We start from the raw sequence: 23,044 nt of genomic DNA, 5'->3' as shown, positions 1-23,044 counted from the left end.
TGTGTGTGACCACTCCTTCTTTTACGACCAACACACCCAATGCTTGATCAGGTGGGTGCAAGTGCATTTGTTATTTAAATAAAATGTGTGCTGAGTAGGAAAATGAATACTGCCTTTGTCTGGAACTAGACACCTAAGTATGAGGCCAATGGGCCCCTTAGGGGCAAAGTTTAAAGAAGCAGCATATTGTAGATTAATTGAACAATAATACAACTTTTATTCAAAACAAACTGTATCATATCAATCGTATTATAAGGACGACATAGACTGACTGACATCCAATAAAAAAAAGAAGGCTAATACCTGCCCTGTATATCGGTCTAATCCTACTAACAGCTTCAGTCAGACAAAGAGCCTCCCTTCTACCCAGGCCAACATTTCCCCAGCACTCCCAGCAGGTACATCAGCTCAATTATGATGATGGCAATGACTGATTGCATTTTACCTCTCCCCTGTTCCCCCAATAAGTCTGGCCACAGACAGATAGAGAGAAAGAGAGACAGAAGAAAAGGAGGAGAGGGAGAAAGAGAGAGACAGAGAGAGAGATAGCAGCGTCATCTCCACTGAGCTACAAGCATCCTAGATGCCAGTCTCCGGGACAGTATCAAACATCTCGGTGGCAGACTCACCATGAAAATAATCTATACCTACAGGAAGTCAATTAAAAAGTGCCAGGGGAGATTAAGAACAGTGTGACAGCTTTTCGTCAGGCCACGGGTTTGTCTGGGAGAACCAGCGTGTCGAGTGTCTGCTGTGTGAGTGAGTTTAAGGTGAAGTGTGTGTTGGTAGTAAAAGACGTTGGGAGGCGGGCAGCGGCGGCGGCGGTGGAGGGAGGAAACAGTTGCCGAACATCCTTAAAAGCTCCCTCATGAATATTAAAAAGGCCCTTGGCAGACGGCAGCTCTGCCACATGTTTGCAAACCAGCGTAATGTGTCTGTTTGCGCCGAGAAAGGGCTCAGTCCTGTTATCAATTAAATCAAGTCTTGTCAGGCTGAAGGCCCTCTCAATGGAGGGACAGCCCAGTCCCCTCCACACATCAACTCAGCTTTGTGTCAACCATCCATCTCTCATCCTCCCCTCCACTTCCTCCGTTCTCCCGGTTGCCATCTTTATCAGCCTTGACTCACTCTCGCTCTCTCTCCCCCTTCTCTCCTTCGCTCCCTCACTCGCCGTCTCTCAAGCAGCCGGTAACTGAATGCAGAAATTACTCTCCCCTCCACCTTTAACTCCCACTAAATCTTTCCCCTTTTCCACTTTGCTGAGCAGGGATATTTTATTCCTCCATCAAATATGCATCCCATTAATTAAGTTAAATTACTCCTGACTGCCAAATATCCCCTGCCCCGATGGGTGTCAACACAGAAATGCATGACTGTGAACCTGCAATGACACGGCCCCAACACTTAAACATGAGTTACGGCCCTTTTCAGCTCCATCCATGGGCAGATTACCAGACACTTTGGGCTGCTAGAATTAAGCGCCGTTCACTCCTTCCCCTCCACCCAGTTTTTAATAAGTTCACAATGGATGACACTCGCACTTCTGACAATGAGGGGACTGATTACACCCCCTTTTTTCATCTGCCTTCCTCTTCATCTTTTAATTGCTGCTGTTAATCACTCATTAAATTCCCTCTTTATTTTTTTTCCTCCTACAATGTACCTATGACATGCTTAGCTCTATGGAAGGGATTGTTCAGCAGCATTTTTTTTTTATATATAATTCAGCTACTTTAAAGGAAATAAAGTTTCTTTTGTTGAGGAGCCAGTTAAGGGTGGAGGGTGTAAACTCAATTTATTCATGTTTCTCTATCAAATGAAGGTAAATTGCCTTTTTTGGCACGTAATAATCTTAAAAGGTAAATTTAAAGTGTATGAATTTATCAAGATAGGGGTTTTGCTTGGCAAGGATAACTACTTCTCTTCGTTTTTTGTTTTTTTGTTCAGCAAGGGCTGCAAGTTGAGATTTAACGAAAAGGGAAAAAAAGCTGAGAAAGGCTGAGGCCACAAGAAGGTTTTTTTGTTTTTTTAAGAAGTGAAGATACTGAGATCATACAAAGTGCAGACAATATCCACTTACCTTGGAAAGCCCTAGAGAGTAGTATAACTTACCATCATCGACCTATGTGCTGTGTTGGCTCCCTAGCTTAACGACCGATCCTGCCGTTTTGCGGCTGGACCCCAATGTTGTGTTTTTGTTTGTCTTTGATTAAAGCCAAATACTTTGATTACGAAGCCCCCAGGCCCCTGTAGGGAGACCACTGAAGAATATGAGATTGTTATTAAAAACTAATAGTACTGATCTGCTGACAAAGATTTCTCTCTTTGTCGCTCATGCTCAAGAGATGCTGATCGTGGTCCCGTTCAAATCCTTCAAAAGTCTCCTTTCAGCAATATGAGACTTTATCTCCCTCAAGAAATTGTGCTGTATAATTCCGAACACAAATTTAATAGCATCCATTGCCATTATCTGCTGAGTACGGGGCCAATAATCCGAACTCAACTCATGAAGCCCTATGTTTGTTGTTGTACCTTTAGCTGAGCGCAATCTGCAAGGACACGTCACTTATGAGGAAATACAATCCGGGCTTCAAAACAATAATCAAAGTGTAAAACTCTTCACTGGTGGATTTATATTGATACATCGGTGCTGCCTGGATGTTTGATTCCTCTGTTCTCTCTTTCCCCCCCTCTTTGACTTGTTTCTGTTTGTGCATGTGTGCCCATGTGCATGAGTGTGTTTCTATTGCAAAAAACATTAATTTTACAAACATCAGCCCAAGGCTACTAAACGCATCCAATCCATTATGCTGCGCTTTATCGTGTTATGGGGGGTAACGGGCTGTAAAGCTGTCTTGGTCATAAAGAGCGATCGCAGAGTGCCGAGTCAAACCAGAACGCCGAGCTCTCCGAGCCATACGCAGCCCTCGTTATCATCAGAACAGCTCCTTCACATACTTAACCTTTCACGACCAGCCTTTCTGCATTATTTTCCAAATGACCTTTAGCGTTACTTATTTCATTTCCGATAATGGCACACTAAATTTAGTTAAATGCATCAGAGCAAAATGTGTTTATTTTGGTGAAGAGGACTACAGTGACTGACAAGGACCATGTTTCCAAGACACAAACTCTAAAGCGTCCGAGGCAGTAAACACGAATCCATCTTCCTGAGGGTAATAAATACCAGGCCGCGTGTCTGATGAGCATGCATAAATAAAGCGGATAAAAACAAATAAAAAAGGGCCCACACATCTAAATAACAAGTACCAACAAAAGACACTGGATAAGAAGTTCAAGGTTGCACCTGGGAGAAAACCCCTGGGTCAAGGCTTGAAGGTTATAAGTAAAGACAAGGTTAAACTTTTAGTTTATCTCTTAAATAAAGTTGCTTATGAGATCAATTCAAAACCAAGATAAAAAGTGTAAAACCAAAGTTAATAAGATCTGTGACAGTCTGCCCTAAGGTCGACCTATAAATTGTTTATATCCTCTGGCTTAACATTCAACGAAGTGTAATTTTATGAGCATCTCAAAGTTGACAAAATAAACACTAATGAAATTTGCAAACACAAAAGGCGTACCGAGCCCAAATTGTGTGAGGAAACGTCTTTGTTTACGTCTATTGTTTGATAATGAATTTAAAGTTCCACTTCCTGCCAACACACAGTGCACGCTCTTGGTCAAAAACAGCTAAACAGTTTACAGCGGTATCAGCTTTCAAAAGGTCTAACTCTAACATAAATATGTAGCTACCCTGGAGCTGTTGTATCACAGACACAATCCCTCAGCCGGCAAGGAGCAGTGTGTTTAACGTCCTCGCCATGTAAGCGGAGGGGGTGGGGTGAAGGGATCTTAGTGAAATCGCTAATGTACGTGATGATTAAGTGTAACTCAAATACAGAGTGTGTTGTTCACAGGCCTGACAGGCAGTAATTTGGTGTATTATATTCTGCACTTTTAATTGCACGCCACCAACGTGTCCCTCTGACACGTTATGAAGCGATGATGTACAATTATTTCGGGGCGGCGGGAGATCAGTGGAGTGACATTATAATCATCCTCATAGGGTTCCCTCTCTTCATCTGCAACAACCATTAATGTTTAAATGGGAGGAAGGGAAGAAAAAAAAAACATAAAAATAGTTCTCAGGGAGTTCTAACCAGAATCTGTTTGAGGATTATAGAGAATCACGTCAGGGGAGAAGGAGAGGGGTGTGGATAGACAATAGAGGGGCTGAGTTAAGTGACGGCTTTCTCTGGATAAGCAGCAAGCTAAGATGCTTCTCCACTGTCACTGCCAGGCCTCACACTACTCATACAGGCCCGGGCATTAAGGCACATTACAGCGGATGAGCCACGCAGGGCGGAACTGATGGGCTATTCTGGGAACAGACCAGACAATCTCACAAGACAGGGGGGACATAAAAACCCTGACATGAGCCAGCCCCATCCTGTTAACAGTCAAATCACACACACAACACCCAACATGAAATCATGACTATATATACTCTCACCAACACTAAGTCAAGAAAGCTGCGACGCGCGAGGGAGAGGGGGAGGGAGAAACACAATGCAGCCTCCTCCGCACGGGAGACAAACTTTAGCATATCGCAAACTTTCTGTGTTGTGAGAAAGCAACGTGTTTTTTTTTTTTATATGTTTTGTTCAAATTCCTGAAGTGACACTAGGAAACGGGCGGCTTATGACCCATAATCATTAAATGGCAGTGCACAAGAGGACAATCTGTGTCTATTATAGTGTTAATACTTCTAAGGCCCGGGGCTGAGATATTAAACCAATGCTTCAAAGCATTTAGACGCTTTATGCATAATTTAACACCTACAACAGCACTGGATGTCCGTTGCATCTTTGGGGAGGACGAGAGAGCGGAGATGTGGAAATGCTGAATCCAGGGCCTTTCGTGGATGATGGAGGAGAGGAGGTGGAGGCTCATTAAGTGGCCGAGCCCCACTGTGGACAAAACATGCCGGGAGGAAACACAAGGATCTGCCGTCTCACATGCTGGAGGATTGTTTTTATCCAATTATATATGAGAAATCTTATCTTGCATGCTAACAGCCAATTTCTGTTTTTTTTTTCTGCTGCTTTTGCAACTTAAGAGTTCTTTATAGTCAAATTAAGATGGACCTGAAGACAAAGATAGGAAGATAGATAGAGTAGTAGAAGCTGACAAACAGACGTGTGGAGCAAACTGAGAGAAACGGTGTGGCAGAGACCGAAAGACTACAAGGTGTTGGCAGTGATGAGCCGAGGCTCTGACCAGCACGCTCAGGTCTGATTGGCAGCGCGGTCAAGGGTTCCAATCTGTCCCGGCCTCGCATTTGCATTTGTTAATTAAATGCCACAACAATATGATCTTTAACTATCAGCAACTTTCCCCCCCCCCCTGCTCCTGAGAAGAGACCAGCTGCAGCGGGCTGGAGGTAAAGTGAGGCGGACAGCCAGGCAGCAGCGCACACGTTTGCTCACAGTCTCCGCACAGAGGGAAGGTTTTAACAAGGAAAATCAGCCGATCGATGTCCGTAAAGAGAGAAAAAACCCAAACACTGTATGATGAGCCAATCTAAACAAAATGGCGATAAACTACACCCACAAAACTCCATTAACGCCTTGGAGGCCCGAGTCTAAAAGTGAGAAATAAATTAATGAAATCAAGATTGTATATTGTCAAAGGGCCGCCCAAACAAAGTCTTGTGCTAATTGAAATGATAAATGGTGATTACACATAAAAATCCCTGCAATTTTCTTTTCTTAGTTTAGCGAAAATGTTGCCCTGTCATTAGTATCCACAGGGGAATGCAGAATAATCTCACTTTTCTAGGTCACCCAAAACAAAACGGGTAATCACATAACGCATTTTACCTGATCCACGGCCATCCATTACAAACGTGCTTTAGATCCAGATTAAGGATGTGATGTCAAATGTGAAAAGTTTGAGGGGGGGGGTGCAGGTTATGTGTATGTATGGCTCTGGCCTTAATGAGGGTGTTTCTCTGGGTTTTCTTTGTGTTTGCTGCTCTTTAGTCAGGAGGAGGGATGGCCTGGTGATCAGTCAGTACTGAAACAGCACACACAGGGACGATTTGTCACCAGTGGCTGGCACTGGCAGCACACAGCTCCTCCATCCACATGATTTGTGAAACCAGGGGCTGTATTTAGTAGTCCCATTTAAAGGCATATTGGAGAAGTGTTCTGTATGTGTGTGTGAGCGTGCGCGCGTGTGTGTGTGTGTGTGTGTGTGTGTGAGCGGGTATGTAAAGCTGGATGCTTGGTCAAAGCCCAACACATTTGCAGCACTTGGGAGAAGAGGGGTTTCAGCTGGAGGGCTTGTGAAACATGATCCTTTCCTCTCATTAAAGGAGAAGCTGTGTTTAAAGCAAAGCTTGTTTGCTCCTGCTGTAATATGTTTGCGAACATCAGCGGGAGCAAATAAACACATTCGCTCTGCGCAGCTATAGAAGAACAAAATAAGCCCGCAACTGAACTAAATGGAACGGTTTACACAGAATTACACAGAGGGAGAAACTAATAACTCTACATATGTCTTCATCTTAGCGAGTGGGTAGCGGCAAAAGCTCGATGGCACAAAGCTGGAAATCCCACAATTTGCTCTATTCCCCGACTGCATGTTAAACAGCTTAACACGTCCATTTGAACATGGCAAGGCAGTGAGGAGGTCTACCACGGGACTGAAACGAGCTGAACACAACATATGGTCTACATGTAGGGGGTACAAGGTAGTGGGATAATAATAATTGTTCTCTTGCACTACTGGGTATTTATAGGCTCGTGGTTACCTACATAAACTTCCAATTAGGAATATTTGTACAGCTGAAACCATGAAGACGGTAAAATAAACGCTTTCTATTTCTTTTACCTTTAGTTTGGAGGGAATGTCGACTAGAAGCAATATATTACTCTTTTTAAAAAGGGCCTGGGAGCATTTAAAAGGTTAAAGAAAGTTTATTCACACATTAAGGTTGAAACTATTACTAAAATGTTTTAATTGCTTTAGGTTGTATGGCCTTTTTTCCCTTTTATTTTGCTTGAATAAATATATGCACATGCGTGAAGTATTTCAAGCTGAACTTCTTCATACAGGCAGTGTAGGAGAATGTTATATTTTTCTTGATATTCATTATTGATAGATTTTACAGATTGAAATCTCAAAATTGTATGAAAAGAATCTTCTTCAGATTAGAAGCAAATGAATCGTACTTCTCCTGATGCAGCCAAACAGGGTTAAAATGATTTGAATTATGAAGTTGCCTGAAACAAATGTGATTTAGGGCTGACTGTACCGGAGATAATTAGCAGGTCTCTCCTTAGAAATCAACATGAAACACCTGACGAGAGGAACGACTCATGTTGATTTCAATTTGAGCTCAAAAACTTTGGCAGCTGATCTGGAAACAGAACCAAAATCTTCCAAAAATATCAAAAGATGAGAGGGTTACAGAGGCAGCAGGTACTGCTATCATGTGCTATCGTGACTGGTAACTGGATCAGGTCAGAATAAAAGAGCGACAACCACAGCGAGTCTCAATTTGCAAATCTCACACTTGCTATTTCGAGGACATAAGTATGATCACACTGTGTGTATGTCACATGCAGTCAACTATAAGTACCCGGATGAATTCAAAAGGATGAAAAGATTGACTGACACGTTTCAGCCTGAACAGGCATTTTTTTCATGTCACGTGACACACAAGAAGGTTAAATGTTGCCTGTGGTCATTTGTATAGGAGTACACTGGTGTATTTAAGGATAGAAAAGTATGGCCAGGACAGTTTTCAGTCCCTTTTAAAGAGACTGAAGCCATTGTTTGTCCTTGGAACTCACCCACAGATGTCACATTTGTACTCTCTCATGCCCAGGTGTCTCTTCACGTGGTTCCTGGCGTCTCCCAGCTGAGCCGTAGCAAAGTTGCAGATCTTGCACATGAAAGGCTTGGATCCTGTAAAACAAAGCATGGAGAGTTAGTATGCCGCAATATTATTACATTTGAAAGAAAGAAGTGGCAATTTTAATAAAACATGACTACATAACAGCATGGGCAAAAATGTGATTTTACATTACAGATCATTTTTCAATGCCAGGCTTGTGAGGCTTATTAGTTCTGTGCTTCAGCCTACTTCACAGCCACAAAATGACTTCAGAATTATAAAAACGGATGCCCTTACTCCAGTCCCTATAAAAACTATAGTCACACTCCAAGTGTCATGCATCTCTTCTTTCACTCTCTATCTATCCTTGTCACTCTCCTTCGTCTCTTACCAACTCTTCCTCTGCCTGTGGATGCGTAAATTGGATTCCAAAGGTCAGGGCGAATACGTAAATCAATTCTGTATGTGCTCACTACCTCCCATTCCATCATTAAAGCGCTAATCACTCTGGCGGCCTTCACAGGGAGGTTTCTCCCTAATTATTGTCATTAATAAGTCCAGAGGGCGGGGTAGCGTTTGAGAGAGTGGCAAAGCTTCCGCCTGCCATCCGTCATTTAAGAGGAGAGCGGCGAGCGCTGATGCCTGCGCTGTCTGGGTGATGCACTGGAGTTAAAAGCAGGAGCTGAGTCCGTAAAAACAAATACAGAAGAAAAATGCATATATACAATTTTATTACTTATGATTCACCAAAAAGAACCCCAACTCTAAATTTCCTCTTATTTTAAATATATTTATGCATCTACTTACTCTAGAAATCTTTGTCTGTCTGTATGTGGGTTGTATATCTGGAGAACCATTCACCTTATCAACTTCACACTTGACATGAGTATTGTTAAAACTCCAAGGGTGTACACTGTTAAATTTGGTTTGACTTTGACATGTGATACGTTCCAATATTGATATATTTTGTATAAGGAAATGACCAGCACTCAGTTTCAGACAGAAAGCTGCAACCAGCCTTCCCACAGGCCAAGAAAACACCCCAGTCCACACAGGCAGGTTTAGAATATGATGCTATAATGCATAGTAACTCTAAAACCTATATTTTCTTACTATCATTAAAAAAAAGCATTTGGCAAACTAAAATGTAACTAAAACCTAATTCCTGCTAAACTCTCTCTAGTTGTGGTTGTCTGAGCCAGATTTAGGCCGGCATCACACAGTGCGACACTCCAATCTAAGTGGCAGCCCGATATGATATCCACACACGCATCTGTGGGCAAATCCTCACCCACCCTCTCCCAGTGAATATCCCAAGATGTTCTACAATATTTATTCCAGGGGCAGCCGCTGATTTGATTAAGCACTTTGTGTAGATTACTAATTCGTTCATACACGGTTCAGTTGCTGCGAGCTGGAAGTACGACACATCGAATTTTAAGCCGGTAACGAAGATTGAAAGGCAAGTCTGTGCTAACAAGGCCCATAAACACAGGGGTCGGGGCGGGGGTCCACGCAGACAACAGCAGAGCCAGCCTTGCCATGCCACGTCCCTACAGGATCTCACACACACACACACACACACACACACACACACACACACACACACACACACACACACACACACACACACACACACACACACACACACACACACACACACACACACACACACACACACACACACACACACAACACACACACAAACACACACACACACAAACACACACACACACACACACACACACACACACACACACACACACACACAAACACGATCAAATAAAGGCAGATAAACAAATTAAAATAAAACATATATAGCCACATACTTCACACTAAAATGTGCAGACACTTTAACACACACACACAAAGTTTACACAACAAAATCATCAACACCCATAAAAAGACAGCCGTACGCATTCACACTGCCTGCACCCACCATCACACCTACACAAACTTACATCTTGATTCAGAACACCACCTTGTACCTATGTACGTGCATACAGACATACGCATTACATTCACGAGACATAATCACCCCGTGGACAAACAAGAGACAATAACGCTCTCTCTCCTTCTCTCTCTCACACACACACACACACACACACACACACACACACACATCCTGAAGTTGAGGTGAGAGCGAGGCGTGTGGGAGGCTGATTTGTCCAGATGGCTGGCTGAGTATGAGACATGGCAGAGAGGAGAGAGATGCTACGTCCCTCAGTTCTCACATCTTATCACATTAATACTCCACCACTCCACTTAAACAGCCTCCGTGAAACTGAAATTGACCATCAATGCAGTGTCATGTTAAATTAATATTGCCATCCACATATGGGCGATGGTTCCTTCACATCCCAGATGAGACAGGGAATGACTAATTCATTTCCTGAGAGAAGAAATCTCATGCAATGTTTCACTATACACACACATGCGTGTGAACACACACACGTGCAAACACACACATGTGCAAACACACACACACACACACACACACACACAGTAATAACTTAAGCCTTGTACATGCCATACACCTGAAGGTTAAAGCCAAGACTATGACAGGCCTTGGCTTTAACCTTCAGGTTCAGAGGCAGATAATAATACATGATTATTTTATATAGAGGAATGTCTGCTTTGTTATATCTATTCCTACAAGCAGGATACACACTATTAGAACTTGGGAGCGTCCCAATTTCCAAAGCACGTTGGCTGCAGCTCTGCCGTGCAGGTTCGCATCAAGCACTTTATAACTAATGTGTAATCTGTCACAGTCACAGATTTCCAGTCGAATGTATTTTTATCCTTCACATTGTTTTCAATTATTTCAGCCTACCAGGAGATCTATTTTCAGTGAATGGATTAGGACGTGGTTAAAGAAGTTCCACAAGTCACAGAAATATAAAACATGATTCTTTTGGGGACATTTTAACTGTGAATGTTGGCAACCTGTGGAAAATGTACTGCAACTGCATGTCAGAGTGGCAGAGAAGAAGAGGAATGTGTCTCCTCCTCCCGTCTTCGTCCAGTGGCTTAACACAGAAGTTGAGGACACTCCAGGGACAAAACTGGGAAATTAAAAATTTAAAAAACTTTACTGTACGTTTTTTAGGTTTAGTCCAAAATATACTACAAGTTTCAAATGAATAGCTTCCTTTTGTTTCTGTAATGCAACTTGATAGCATCATTCAATCATTCATTCCACCCCCTGCCGTCCAAGTGCAGATAAAACAGAGGAAATCAATGCAGGTACTTTTTTTTTCATGTTTGACAAAAACTTCCTCCGCAGCTACAGTAAACATTTTTCAACTGTTATCACTGGCTGAGTAGTGCTCACTGCTGTTCATAAATAATCAGGTGAGGATACATTTATGGACGATGGGTGTCCTCACTGCTGATGGCCCATTAAAAGAACAATGTAATAGCTTATTTTGCAAGACAGCTTAGGGTTCTGCTGCCTAATTATCTATATGTTGTATTGGAATGTAACAGGCCAAGAAACGTAATGCCCCCTGCCTTCGGGTGCACGAAAGAAAAAGAAAAAACAGCTGGTAAAAAGAAGTTGTTCACAGACACATTAGGTATGAGCAGTAAATAGTAGCAAAACATCCCAATTTGCAATTTTATAACATAAGCAGTAAAAATCAAAATGTCTTATAAGAACATAGAATTCACAATAAACCAATTTCTAATAAAGATGTTTCATTGCTACTCTCATCTCAGTCAATCTCTTTGATTTGAAACATCTTCAAGGGACACAAGCAAGTGCAGCTGCCTATGTACACGTGTACATTTGCTGAAGATACAGCGGGAGGCACTGGCATGGACAAAACAGCAATTGCATCTAGAGCTGTGAATGCTTCAGTCCACTTTGTATTTTCTACTTCCTTCGACTCAGCTTCCACCCTTTAAAATGCATGCTACTCTCCCGTCTGATCCTCATCATCAAAATTTCATGTGCTGATGAGTTTGATGGAAAGTGACTGTGATTAATAGCAAAGAACTCATGCAGAGAAATTGACATCTCATCACTAAAAACCCTTCTGGCATTATATTTACATTTTGAATGTACTCTTTGTTTTCATTTTGGTTTCACATTTGAGTCTGCATCCATTTAAGAAATGGACTTGGGCTCACTAACAGAATAAAATAAATAGAAAATATATAGATTAGAGTCGACATCCACTTTGAATATGATGAAGCGTAAAAGTAGAAGTACTTGTTTTTCTAAAAGATAAAAGCAAGAGGGAAAAATATCAATAAATTAAATGATATACAGGATTTTAGGACTTTTATTATCAAAAAGACGTGTTGGTCAAACTGTAAAATTATTTAAATTATGTGGAATTTTTGACTAAGCTGACATGCCACTGGAACACTTGCCATTTGACTATGTAGTTGTTTCCACAGACACATCACATCCTGTGTGCGAATGTGCATGTGTGGCATGTGTATCCATTATTTTAGGGCTCAGTCTGAGGTCAGACAGCTCACTCCAGTGAAAAAGTGACCAATTTACCTCAAAATGCAAATTCCAGCTGTACCCTCATTGGCAAAATGCAAGCATACGTGTTTCCTTTAAGGGACAAATTGACAAATCTGTGTGCAGCCTCCCACCACCGTCTCCTGATTTCACTGATTAATCAAGTGAATAAAAACTAGGTCTTAATTAAAAGGATCTGGACGTGCTCCCAGCCTAGAAACTGGCAGACCCCCACCGTGCAGCTCCACAGCCCCACAAACAAACTCCCCAGAATAAACGACCACCACATAAAAGGTGAATAATTCACTGTAATGAGGGAACTTAGCAATAATAACAACTGGCACATGTTGTCAAAATGAAGAGAAATAGGTGCTTTCCACAAATAAGAGCGGCGTAAATGAAAGTGGAGATGTAATCTTATAAACAAGAACATAACTCAATAGAATAAAAGAAGCAAACATGGGGAAAAAACAAACTCTTCATTCATTCGTTCATCTTAAACCTGAGAGCGCGCCCTTGACTTGAAGCCATCTGTTGGGACCTCAGTGTCACAGCTTTCATTTTCTTAAGTAACACTAAGACAGTGACCTCAAAACTCAAGAATTATGACACAGGATAAAATCATGAATACATGCAGACTTACTGCTAATAAGAAGAAAGTGGGGGCTCAACATTAATCATCAGGATTTTACCTCCAATTCTTACAGCTTTATGCAGTCAGATTTGAGCAGTAAGCAATCTGACTTTGGCTCACAAGGTGACTGGCATACAAGTCGTAAAAAAGGACAAAAATGTTTAGGCTTCTTAAGTTAGTCGTCTGCTCCAGCAAATGCATCGGTTACGATCAGAATATTTTACAGCAGCATTGTTAAAACCTATTACCATTTATAGGCATATGATGACATAATGGAGATAAATCAGATCCCTGTTTGAAGTACTTGAGCAGTATTAAGTTAGGCAATATTCTCTGTGTTTTCTGACAAGAGCTACATCACAAATCTACTACAGCACAACCAGTTTTTCAATTTGCCAATGTCACTGGTGGATATTAGTCTATTAGAATCATATTGTATTGGCATTATGTGGTATATTGCTAGTATGCATTACTTCATTCATTTCAAAGAATTACCTCTGACAGCAGTGGAAACCACGTAATGTTCTTCTGTACCAACATGCAAATACAAACACTTACAAAAAGTAGCATTTGTATTTTGGAAAGTAAAACTGCTGACGCTTCTTAGCAGTGCCTCATGGGAAATAGGGGGCATCGCCATGCTCTAAACATGGACTGTATAATGTCTTCAACAGTGTGCCATCACAGCTGAGCAGATGATGGTGCAGACTCTTGCATTCTGTCTGGCGTGAAGGTTTGATTTTGACATCTTAAGAAGATATGTCGGAATTTTGTATTCCCTAATTCAGTACTGGCATCAGTCCAAAAGAAATCCCTATCGGTCAGGGAATAAAACCAACAATGCCTGCACAAACCATTCACTGAGTCAGAAGTGGAAACACTGCTATATTATCTCCCATTCACCACACAATTCACACAAACACACACCCACACACACAAACATATGTACACATGTGGTCAGCCCAGAGCATAGACTCCAATTAAAGTCCCATTAAAGTTTGGGCTGAAAGGGGGATGGACCACTGAAGGCAGAGAAGGGCATTTATTGATGGCGCCCTCACATCTTGTTCCTGCATTAAGTTGATTTTAAAAGCAATTAATACACATGGTCAGGAAAAACTAATGGAGCGCCCTATGTTCTTAACCTGCCGGACATTTCGCAGCCCAAGACCCCAACAACGCAGCCCTGCTTTGCATTATAAATGACAAGATACATTTTAATGGATTGAGGATAATCAGCTAGCCATGAAGGCTGACATATACACACATTTGCTGGGCATGCAAGCGCTCGCAAACATATACACAAACATGGACGTACAGACACAAGGGAAATTAAAGGCTTTGAATACGTCTGCATTGATTATTTTAAATTATTAGCCCACCTCTCTTTGGACCTCCAATGCTTTTAGCCTAAGCTTTAACACATTTACAGAGACTTATTGACTATAATTACAACTGAGTCTTGGTAATGGACACATCAATTATAAGTCGCACATGTCTCTGACCAAGCGTTGCTCAGGGAATCCCAATCTGGGGTCCATTAGCGTCTCTCCTGCTGGTCTGAAGCTCAATCAGTCTTTACCTTCATCTCTACTGAAACAGCTAATACCTGGCTGCAGCAGATAGTGGCCTGAACATTAGCCCGAGCTGCCAAAGAGGAGGATGTATCTCCCCACTCTATACTGTTGTACCTCAAAACAGAGGCTGTACAGCCGAGCAGTTACACAAAGAGATTACAGTTTTCCTATTAGTTTTTAGTGAAAACATGATGTGTTCAAGTGCTCGCCAAGCATTTTGTTTCATACAATCCACAGACCCCATCAGTAATGGTTAAAGGAGGGTTAAATAGTGTATGCAGCCACTGTTTAGCCTGTAGCTAGATTATTTGTATATTTTCTAGATCAGATTATTATTTCTAGACCATATTTATTAATAATAGGTCGCACTGGTGCATATAATTTAAGTGCACCCAAAATGTTTCATTGCGCCTTTTGGCAACGCGATATTACAACTATTATACATTTTCTTTACAATTCCCATATATATATATATTGGTAATTTCTCATCTAGGGCTGGATACTGCCACTGATTTCACAAATCCATCTGATTCCGATTCACAAGGTCTCCATTTGATTTCCAATTCGATTTAATACCTATTCGGGTCAGGATATCTCATTATACAATACCAATTTTCCCTGGCAATGAAATAAATAATCAAAGAATTAGAACTGAAAACTGAACAAGGAAACTTTTAACAAATTCCGTTGGACGGGGTTTTGCCACAGATATTATAACGATAAATTAATAAAAATTCTGCATTATTGTGAAAACCTTTTAAAAAAACTGATACCTATAATGATAATATTATAGCATAATCAGGCAAGCACACCCTGTCAAAGAGTAACGAACAAAATTCTTAAGAATAATCAGTCTGATTTTTGAATGAGAATATAATTTAGGATAAGGGTTACCCCTCACACCCCTCACTTGAACGCTCCAGAGATTTTTGCATTGTTGTGAACGCGTCATTTTTCATAGTTTGTGTCTGAAAACGACTTCAGCTACTTGTTTCAAAATTTGCAAGGAGATATTTATTTAATCATCTTCCTTATACTGTGCTGTCATATAGTGTTTTACCAAACTCCTTATTTACATGTATTGGGCGCTTATTAAATGTAATTCATCTTCTTTATAAAATATTGTATGTGGTTTGACCAGCTCTTGAATGGTGTGTGTGTGTGAGACCCAGAGAGTAGGACAGATGTGTAGATAGAAGCAGGATACATACCAGTATGGGTGCGAATGTGAGCCAGGAAGGCCATGGAGTTGCTGCTCTTGCACACCTTGCCACAGTATTTACACACGCAGCCCTTGTTCTCCTCGCGCTCTCTGTTGATCTGCTCCGTGTCCTCCACCACGTACTTGTTGACCTCTCGGAGGAGCTCCTCGTGTTTCTCCTTGATGTGAACAAACAGATCCTGCTCCGACTCGAAGCGGTCAGTGCATTTCACGCACTTGAAGCTCGCTCCCCCCTCAGGCAGCTCCTCAACGCTGTTCTGCTCGTTGCGGAGGTGGGCGGCACTGGTCAGGTGCTGGTGCAGGTTGCTCTCGGTGTAGAACGACTTGCCACACACCAGGCAGTGGAAGTGCCTCTCCTTGGAAGGATGCTTCATCGAGATGTGGACGTTGAGGCCGCTCATGCCTTCAGCTATAAAGCCGCAGTCCTCGCAGCGTATGCGAGTGCCACTAGCTTTGACTTTCTCCTTGACCTTCATTTCCTTGGGTCTGAGTGTCTTAACATATGCATAACTGGGGGTCGAGTGGTCAGAGATCACAGGGGAACCTCCAGTCAGACATATCACAGCGGCCTCACCTTCCAGAGCCAGATCTTCCTCCAGCACCTGCTCCTGCTCAGCAAGGGCCTTCATAGAGACAATGCATGCTTCAAGGAAAAGGACTTTGGACATTTGCGTGTCTGAATGTGAGCTGTCACTTTTTTCATCCACACTCATCACATCAGCATTCACATGTTCACTGTCTGTCTCTCTATCCCCTTCCTCCTGGCTCTCCTGCTGTGGAGACTCATCAGCTGCAGGTTGCAGGTTTTCAGGGGCCTGCTGGGCTTCACACGGTTCTGTAGCAGTCTTGTTGTCTGGATCGGATTCAACATCAGTGGAGGATGCAATATTCTCTGTCTGCTTCTCATCATCACTGCCAGCAACAATAACCACAGCATCGACCGATTCTTTGGCGATGGGGGTCACTGCTGTGTCCTGACTTTCTGTAGCTTGACTATCATTTGAGCAGGATTCAGACTCTTCAGGGTTCACCCCAGGAAGCTCAATGACGTCCTTTGGCGAAGCTCTTTGGCCCTCACCGCCCAGTGGCTCCAGGTATCTCTGGCTTTTCAGTTTGTGCTTCTCTGTGTTTGCATGGCGAGACATTTCCCTGCTTGTTACTGCATAGTAGCTACAAGCTAAGCAGACATACTCAAAATCTTTGGTGTGCTTTCGCTTGACATGGAGATGGAGCGAAGGGAGGGAATGGGCAACAAAATCGCAGTCGCTGCAAGCGTTAATAGAGTCATATTTACTTTTTCTCTGGCTTGTGTCTGACTGTGTTGGCTCTTGTGCGCTGTTCTCTGTGTTGTTCGATTCCTGCTCTTTGTCTGTGGTGGGTGAGGCTGCATTAGGTTGCTGGGCTTGAGAACTTGTGGTTTCCTGCTGTGACGCGCTTGTGGGATTGTGGACGGGGTTCTTTTTTGCACACTCTTGTGCACGTCTAACATGTTTCTTGGTGATACAGTGACGGTCCATGTCTCCTTTGGTCACGCAGTTGTAGTTGCACAGAGTGCAGCTGTATCCATACTCTTTGCTGTGTTTCCGGCGAACATGAACACTGAGGTTGGTAGCATTGGACACTACCAGGCCACAGTATCCACAGGTGGTTGTGGACCCTTGCTTTGGTCTTCCCCTTTTTTTTCTGGGGGGTTCAAGCTCTAAATCGTCCACCAACTCAGCTTCGGCTGCCTCCACTGCCTTTTCAGTTTCCTGGTCTCCTTCTGTCAACACTCCACCAGGCTGAGCAATATCATCTATATTTGCACCATCTCCCACAAGTTCCCTCTTTACACATTCAACGTAGACATGAAATGAGGAAGATTCAGCGTTTTGCTTCACGGCCTGCAGCTGCATGTGGTTATCTGAGGACAGGTGAGCTTCCATCCACTCTGATGTGGCCGAAAAATAGTTGCACAATTTGCAGCGGTACCACTCCTGGTCCAGGTGTTTGAGCCGAGTGTGGTTCTCCAGCAGCGCAGGGGTACTGAGCCTGAATTCACAGTGTTCACACTTCAGCAGGAACCTGCTGTGCCCATGTTTGGTCGCCACTCGTATCTCAGTGGCCTTCACAGGGTCGCCAGAAACCTCAGCTTCCTCTTCATCATCCATGTTCTCATCAGCATCAACTGAAAGACATTTCATAGAAACACTTTCAGTCTTTTCAACCATCCAGTTAAACAGTTGAACAATAAGTTAAGAAACAACAAAAACAAATGTGGCAATAATTAGGACATTACCAATATATCCTGAAAAAAATTACTTCAGATCTCAAATACTTACATGTGTATGGTGTACCTTTGTTGTGGGATCTCTGGATGTGAACATCTAGAGGAGTTTTGTCCCTAAATTCTTGCCCACAGTAGTTGCAGGAGTAAATCATCTTAGGTTTAGGGGTTCGCTTGCTTACTCTTCTCTCTTGGGTAGGGTTCACCTCCCCTTGGTCGGCCTGCTGTTTATCTACTGCCCGCTGCTTCTTAGTTAAACTCTTTCCATTGTCATTGGCTTCTGACCTCAGTTCCAAAAGGTCAGACTCCTCAACTGCACTCTCAGTCTCCATGTCTGCCTCCAGTTGTTTTTCATCTAGACTGACATCACTGATATTTTCATCACTTTTTTCAGTTGACTCTGCAGTGTTGTCACTGTTCTTGGAGTTATTTCCATGCCTCCGTGCGCAGTGAATCTTCAGCGACCGTGGACATTTGGCTGAGAAGCCACAGGCTGTGCACAGGTTTTCCCCCTCCTTAGACACCGAGTCAGCCTTTCTACTGGGTGAGTGTCTTTTACTTTCCTCCATTTTCAAATCGCCTGTCTGCACCTTGCTCCTGGTGTCACTTTCAGACTCCTTCACAGATGCCAAACTTGTATCTTTATATTTCCCTGCAATAATTACATTATTCAGTGTAGTGGGATGCTGTCATCAAAGCCCGGTCAAACTACCTGCAAAAGAAAAAACATGTCTGTATCACAAATCAAAGTTAAGAACAAATGCTGCAGTTAACAACAAGCTTCTTATGTGATTAATCCTTCAGCAAGGCTGATCCAACACGTGTAAATGTCGCCATCTAGTGGTTTCAGATACAAACTTACCAGCATGAGAGTTGTTGGCTGCTGCCTAAATGAGCAAGACGTCCGCTAATCTCACTGTTCTCAAATGGAGTACTCGTATGTCATTGCTTGTTACAGACACAGTTTGAAATATATGCAAACATGATTCTGTACAACTCCAGTCATCGCAGGAATTATATCATTGAAGTACAACTTAAAACTGAAATATGCATAACCATAATTATAATACACACATCAAAGTGAAAATATTTAAAAATGTGTTTTTAAAGTGGAAAGATGCTCTGTGATTTCACAATTGCCAAGATCAATCAATACACTGCAACTTCACGCGTGTTTTCTCTTTGAGTTGTAGTATTTGAGTTTGCTTGCCACATATTGTAGTCAAACTGATGAATGTGTTCCTTATGGTGCTTGTGCTAAAGTAGTCTGCACATTTGTTTTCACCCCTAAACGTGATGTATGTGTTGTCAAAGCAGTGAAGATGTTGACTTCATTGTCTTGGGCTTTGTCAATTTGCCTCTCTTCATCATAGGTTCTCTCAACCACCGCTTTCTCACCATTGTCTGAATGGCGTAAATGAAAATAGATGAGGTGTCAATAACAGTGATCTTTTATTCAGACAGGTTCTGCTGAGGTCAACCAATGAGCACTTTATGAATGAGAGTGCTCACTAGCGCCACCCACTGTGTGTTTTGAAAAAGCGCGGCTACAGGAGAAGGACCAACGGTAGCAAGTTGCACTTTCGGAGTACGTGCTCCTTCACGCTACATTGAGTGATCGTCTCCATGAAGAGTGGTTTCTGGGTGAATGATAACGGATCTCAGCCTGTGTCTAACGCTTGTTTTCATGTTTGTACAGGAGGATTCCACGGAGCAGAGAAAGACGAGTATGTGAAGCCCAGTGTCCCATTCAGAGATGAACACCAGCAGCAGATCCGTCTCTGGTGCAGCTCTGTCCCCAGGAGGAACTTAAAACACTATTACAACGTGTATCTGACTCTGTGGCTTCACTTTCAGCCTATAACTGCTCCTGATCAGCGACTTTAGCTTTAAAGTCGAGTTAACCGAGCCGCACAAGTTTTACATTACACGCAGGGAATGCGGCTGAAGATGCAGAACACGCGCGTTGCAGTGTAAAACGCGACTGGAGCTGTTGTGTCGCCCTAAATAACAATAGTGCCGGTGCATCGTTTAGTTTCACTGCTGTTGATAACCGCAGCTAACATGCTAACTAGCAACATGTTCCCCCGAATGCGTTTCGATGTACACACAACGCGACCAATCAAAATGCCCGATGAGCTGTGACAGCCAATCACGGCGGGGATGAGGCGGGTCCAAATCTCCGCTCGGCTTGGGAAACGACGGCGGCACAGAGGCCCAAAAAGGAGGCTAACGTCGACCTCTAGCACAGCGGTGTGTATCACAGAGACAGCGACGGAAAACACCGAGGCGAGTCGTCTGTGCGTTCACCGGGAGCCGCGCGGTGGATGATCAGCTGATGGCGACATATCCGGACACAACTCACCTCTTGTTAACCGACTGTTTGCTCCGTCCGCGCGTTTTCCTGCGAGACACAAATGGCGTACCGTAGCGCGAGCCATGCGTCACGCGAGAGGGCGGGCTTCCTGTCAGATGCCGCGTTCCGGGTCCGTGGGAAATACGGAGTTATCACATGTAAAGCAACGACAAAACTTGTGACTGACGCGACAGCCCGAGACTCGCAGTAGAAACTGTGAGCACTGATGAGCAACACTGAAAGATTAGTTTGCTGCTGCTCAACATAATAACTGTTTTAATACTTATCATCAGGACGCGATGCGTTCACAGTCGTTTTTTATAGGAAACCAAACCGTTACAACTCTGTATGTGACCAGTCATGTGATCCAGTGTGCATACATGTAAAATAAGTGGTCACTCAGTATATTTACTAAAGTACTGAGTTAATATTGGGTGGCATTTGTACTTTACATTAGTATTTACACGTCCTAATTGATACTTCCACTCCTAAAAAATTTGAGGGAAATATTAAAGTTAGAAACTGCAGTATTATTGCAATATATATTTATCATGAATCACTATTGTTAATTACTTGTTACCTTTATGAGGAAGATTTTATATTTTATAATGAATAATATCAATCAATCAATCAAATTTTATATGTATAGCCCATATTCACAAATTACAATTCATCTCATAGGGCTTTAACAGGGTGTGACATCCTCTGTCCTTAACCCTCAGCAAGAGTAAGGAAAAACTACTAAAAACCCTTTTAACAGGGTAAAAATATGTAGAAACCTCAGAGAGAGCCACATGTGAGGGATCCCTCTCCCAGGACGGACAGAAGTGCAATAGATGCCACGTGCAGGAGAACATCATCAATAATCAAAGTCTCTAGCAGCATTTGATGAGGGTAGACATCCCGAAGGACAACCCCAACATGACATGCCAAGCAGTCCCGCTGCAAGCCCAGTCCATGCTCAGCAACCATCTAGACCACGATCCACCATCCAGACCAGATGCCACTCCAGTCCTCAGTCACCGTCCACCGCCGCCCACCAGGACCCATCACAAGCCACCACCGCGGTCCTGGTCCACCGCCCGTGCCCAATGCCAACGCGACACAGGGTCCGCCACCAGCACCACGATCAGCCCACATGACTCAGAATCCGCCACACTGGATCCAACACTGCGACCCCCGGTGCGCGATCCACAAACCGCAATCCATGGTGCGGCCACAGAGGCCCTGGATCTGCGGGTGATAAAACAAAGGGATTCCGGGGAAGGGGGATAGGGATGGAGAAGAGGAAGGAGAAGCTGGAAAGAGAAGCTCCATAAGTCATGTGTCATAAAATAGAACAAGTAACGTTCTGGCGCACTAATTAGCTCTAACTATAAGCTTTATCAAAAAGGAAGGTTTTGAGCCTACTTTTAAACGAAAAGATGGTGACTGCCTCCCGAACTGAAAGTGGTAGATGATTCCACAGCCGAGGGGCTTGATGGCTAAAAGCTCTGGCTCCTACTCTACTTTTAGAGAATTTAGGGACGACAAGTAGGCTTGAATTCTGGGAGCGGAGTGCTTTAGCGGGTTTATAAGGTACTACCAGCTCTTTAAGGTAAAAAGGCGCCATATTATTAAGGGCCTTGAAGGTGAGGAGGAGCATTTTAAATTCTATTCTAGATTTAACTGGAAGCCAGTGTAGCGATGCTAATATTGGAGAAATATAATATAACAATCAGTGTTTAATTTTGTGTGGCTATACAGCTCCATTGAATTGTGATTTTCTCTCCAAACATTACACATGGTTAGGTCACATACACAAATGTTGTGATGAACCAAATCCTCCCGTTCACTTCCAGTGTGTCCAAGGAATTGGTTTGGTGAACAGGCCAAACCAAACCAAAGAGGACTGAAATAGTTCAGAAATTGAAAAGATATTTGTGTTTCACAACTGTGTTTTTCCTTTTTTCCTTGTATTTTTTAAAATGCTGTATTTTTTACTTAAGTAAAGCTTAAAGTAAAGATGGATGGACGGATGGATGGAAGGACAGTACCTTGAATGAAGCAGTGTTTTCTTATATTACTATCCGATCTGAGGAGAGTATCAGAAGCATTTCTACCTCAGAGGGATACATTCCTGTGAATGTTCCAGAACACATCACATTACCGCAGTATTATTAATACACAGTAACCTATGTGAGTGTCACAGTGAGTGAGTTGTCCTTTTATTTGAAGTTTAAAAAAAACGATGTGACTTCTAAACCTATACCGACTGTGATTCCTTGCATATTGTCCAAATGTTTAGATTCTGTAAAGACAATATTTAAATTGTAACTCCAGAAAATTTGGACTAGTGCATGGGGTGCAGATCATTAAAAGAATAACAGTATTTCCTTTTCAATTGTCATCAATTTGTCAAGAAAAATGTAAAGATTTTTTATCATTGTATTAATTCAAAGCTGGCTAAGCATGTGGCCTGTTCAGAGATGGTGTGTTTTTTCATTCTCACATGGTCAGTGTGTGATGAATCACCTCTTCCATTGGACATCCAATGTTGGCTTTATGGAAAGACTTAAGATGGATTAATGCTCGGGCATTAATTGATTAAGTAGTCT

At 42.7% G+C, this 23,044-nt stretch overlaps 1 protein-coding gene across 1 annotated transcript in view; it reads right to left on the bottom strand.

Moving 5' to 3' along the window:
- Positions 1-20,542, bottom strand: part of znf407 (zinc finger protein 407) — a 147,990-nt gene extending 127,448 nt beyond the window's left edge. Inside the window, exons 1-4 of the mRNA XM_053433083.1 lie at positions 20,457-20,542; positions 18,147-18,803; positions 15,815-17,992; positions 7,866-7,980 (exon numbers count right to left, since the gene is read on the bottom strand). Of these exons, the coding sequence (XP_053289058.1) occupies positions 7,866-7,980; positions 15,815-17,992; positions 18,147-18,660 (2,807 nt within the window). The 5' untranslated portion in view covers positions 18,661-18,803; positions 20,457-20,542. The remainder of the gene's footprint in view (positions 1-7,865; positions 7,981-15,814; positions 17,993-18,146; positions 18,804-20,456) is intronic.
- Between the last annotated feature and the right edge of the window lie 2,502 nt (positions 20,543-23,044).

The sequence above is a fragment of the Pleuronectes platessa genome, chromosome 10 (genome assembly GCF_947347685.1).
Source record: "Pleuronectes platessa chromosome 10, fPlePla1.1, whole genome shotgun sequence".
NCBI lineage: Eukaryota > Metazoa > Chordata > Actinopteri > Pleuronectiformes > Pleuronectidae > Pleuronectes > Pleuronectes platessa.
Note: the sequence above shows the minus strand (reverse complement) of the source record. Positions and strands in the feature narration are given on the sequence as shown.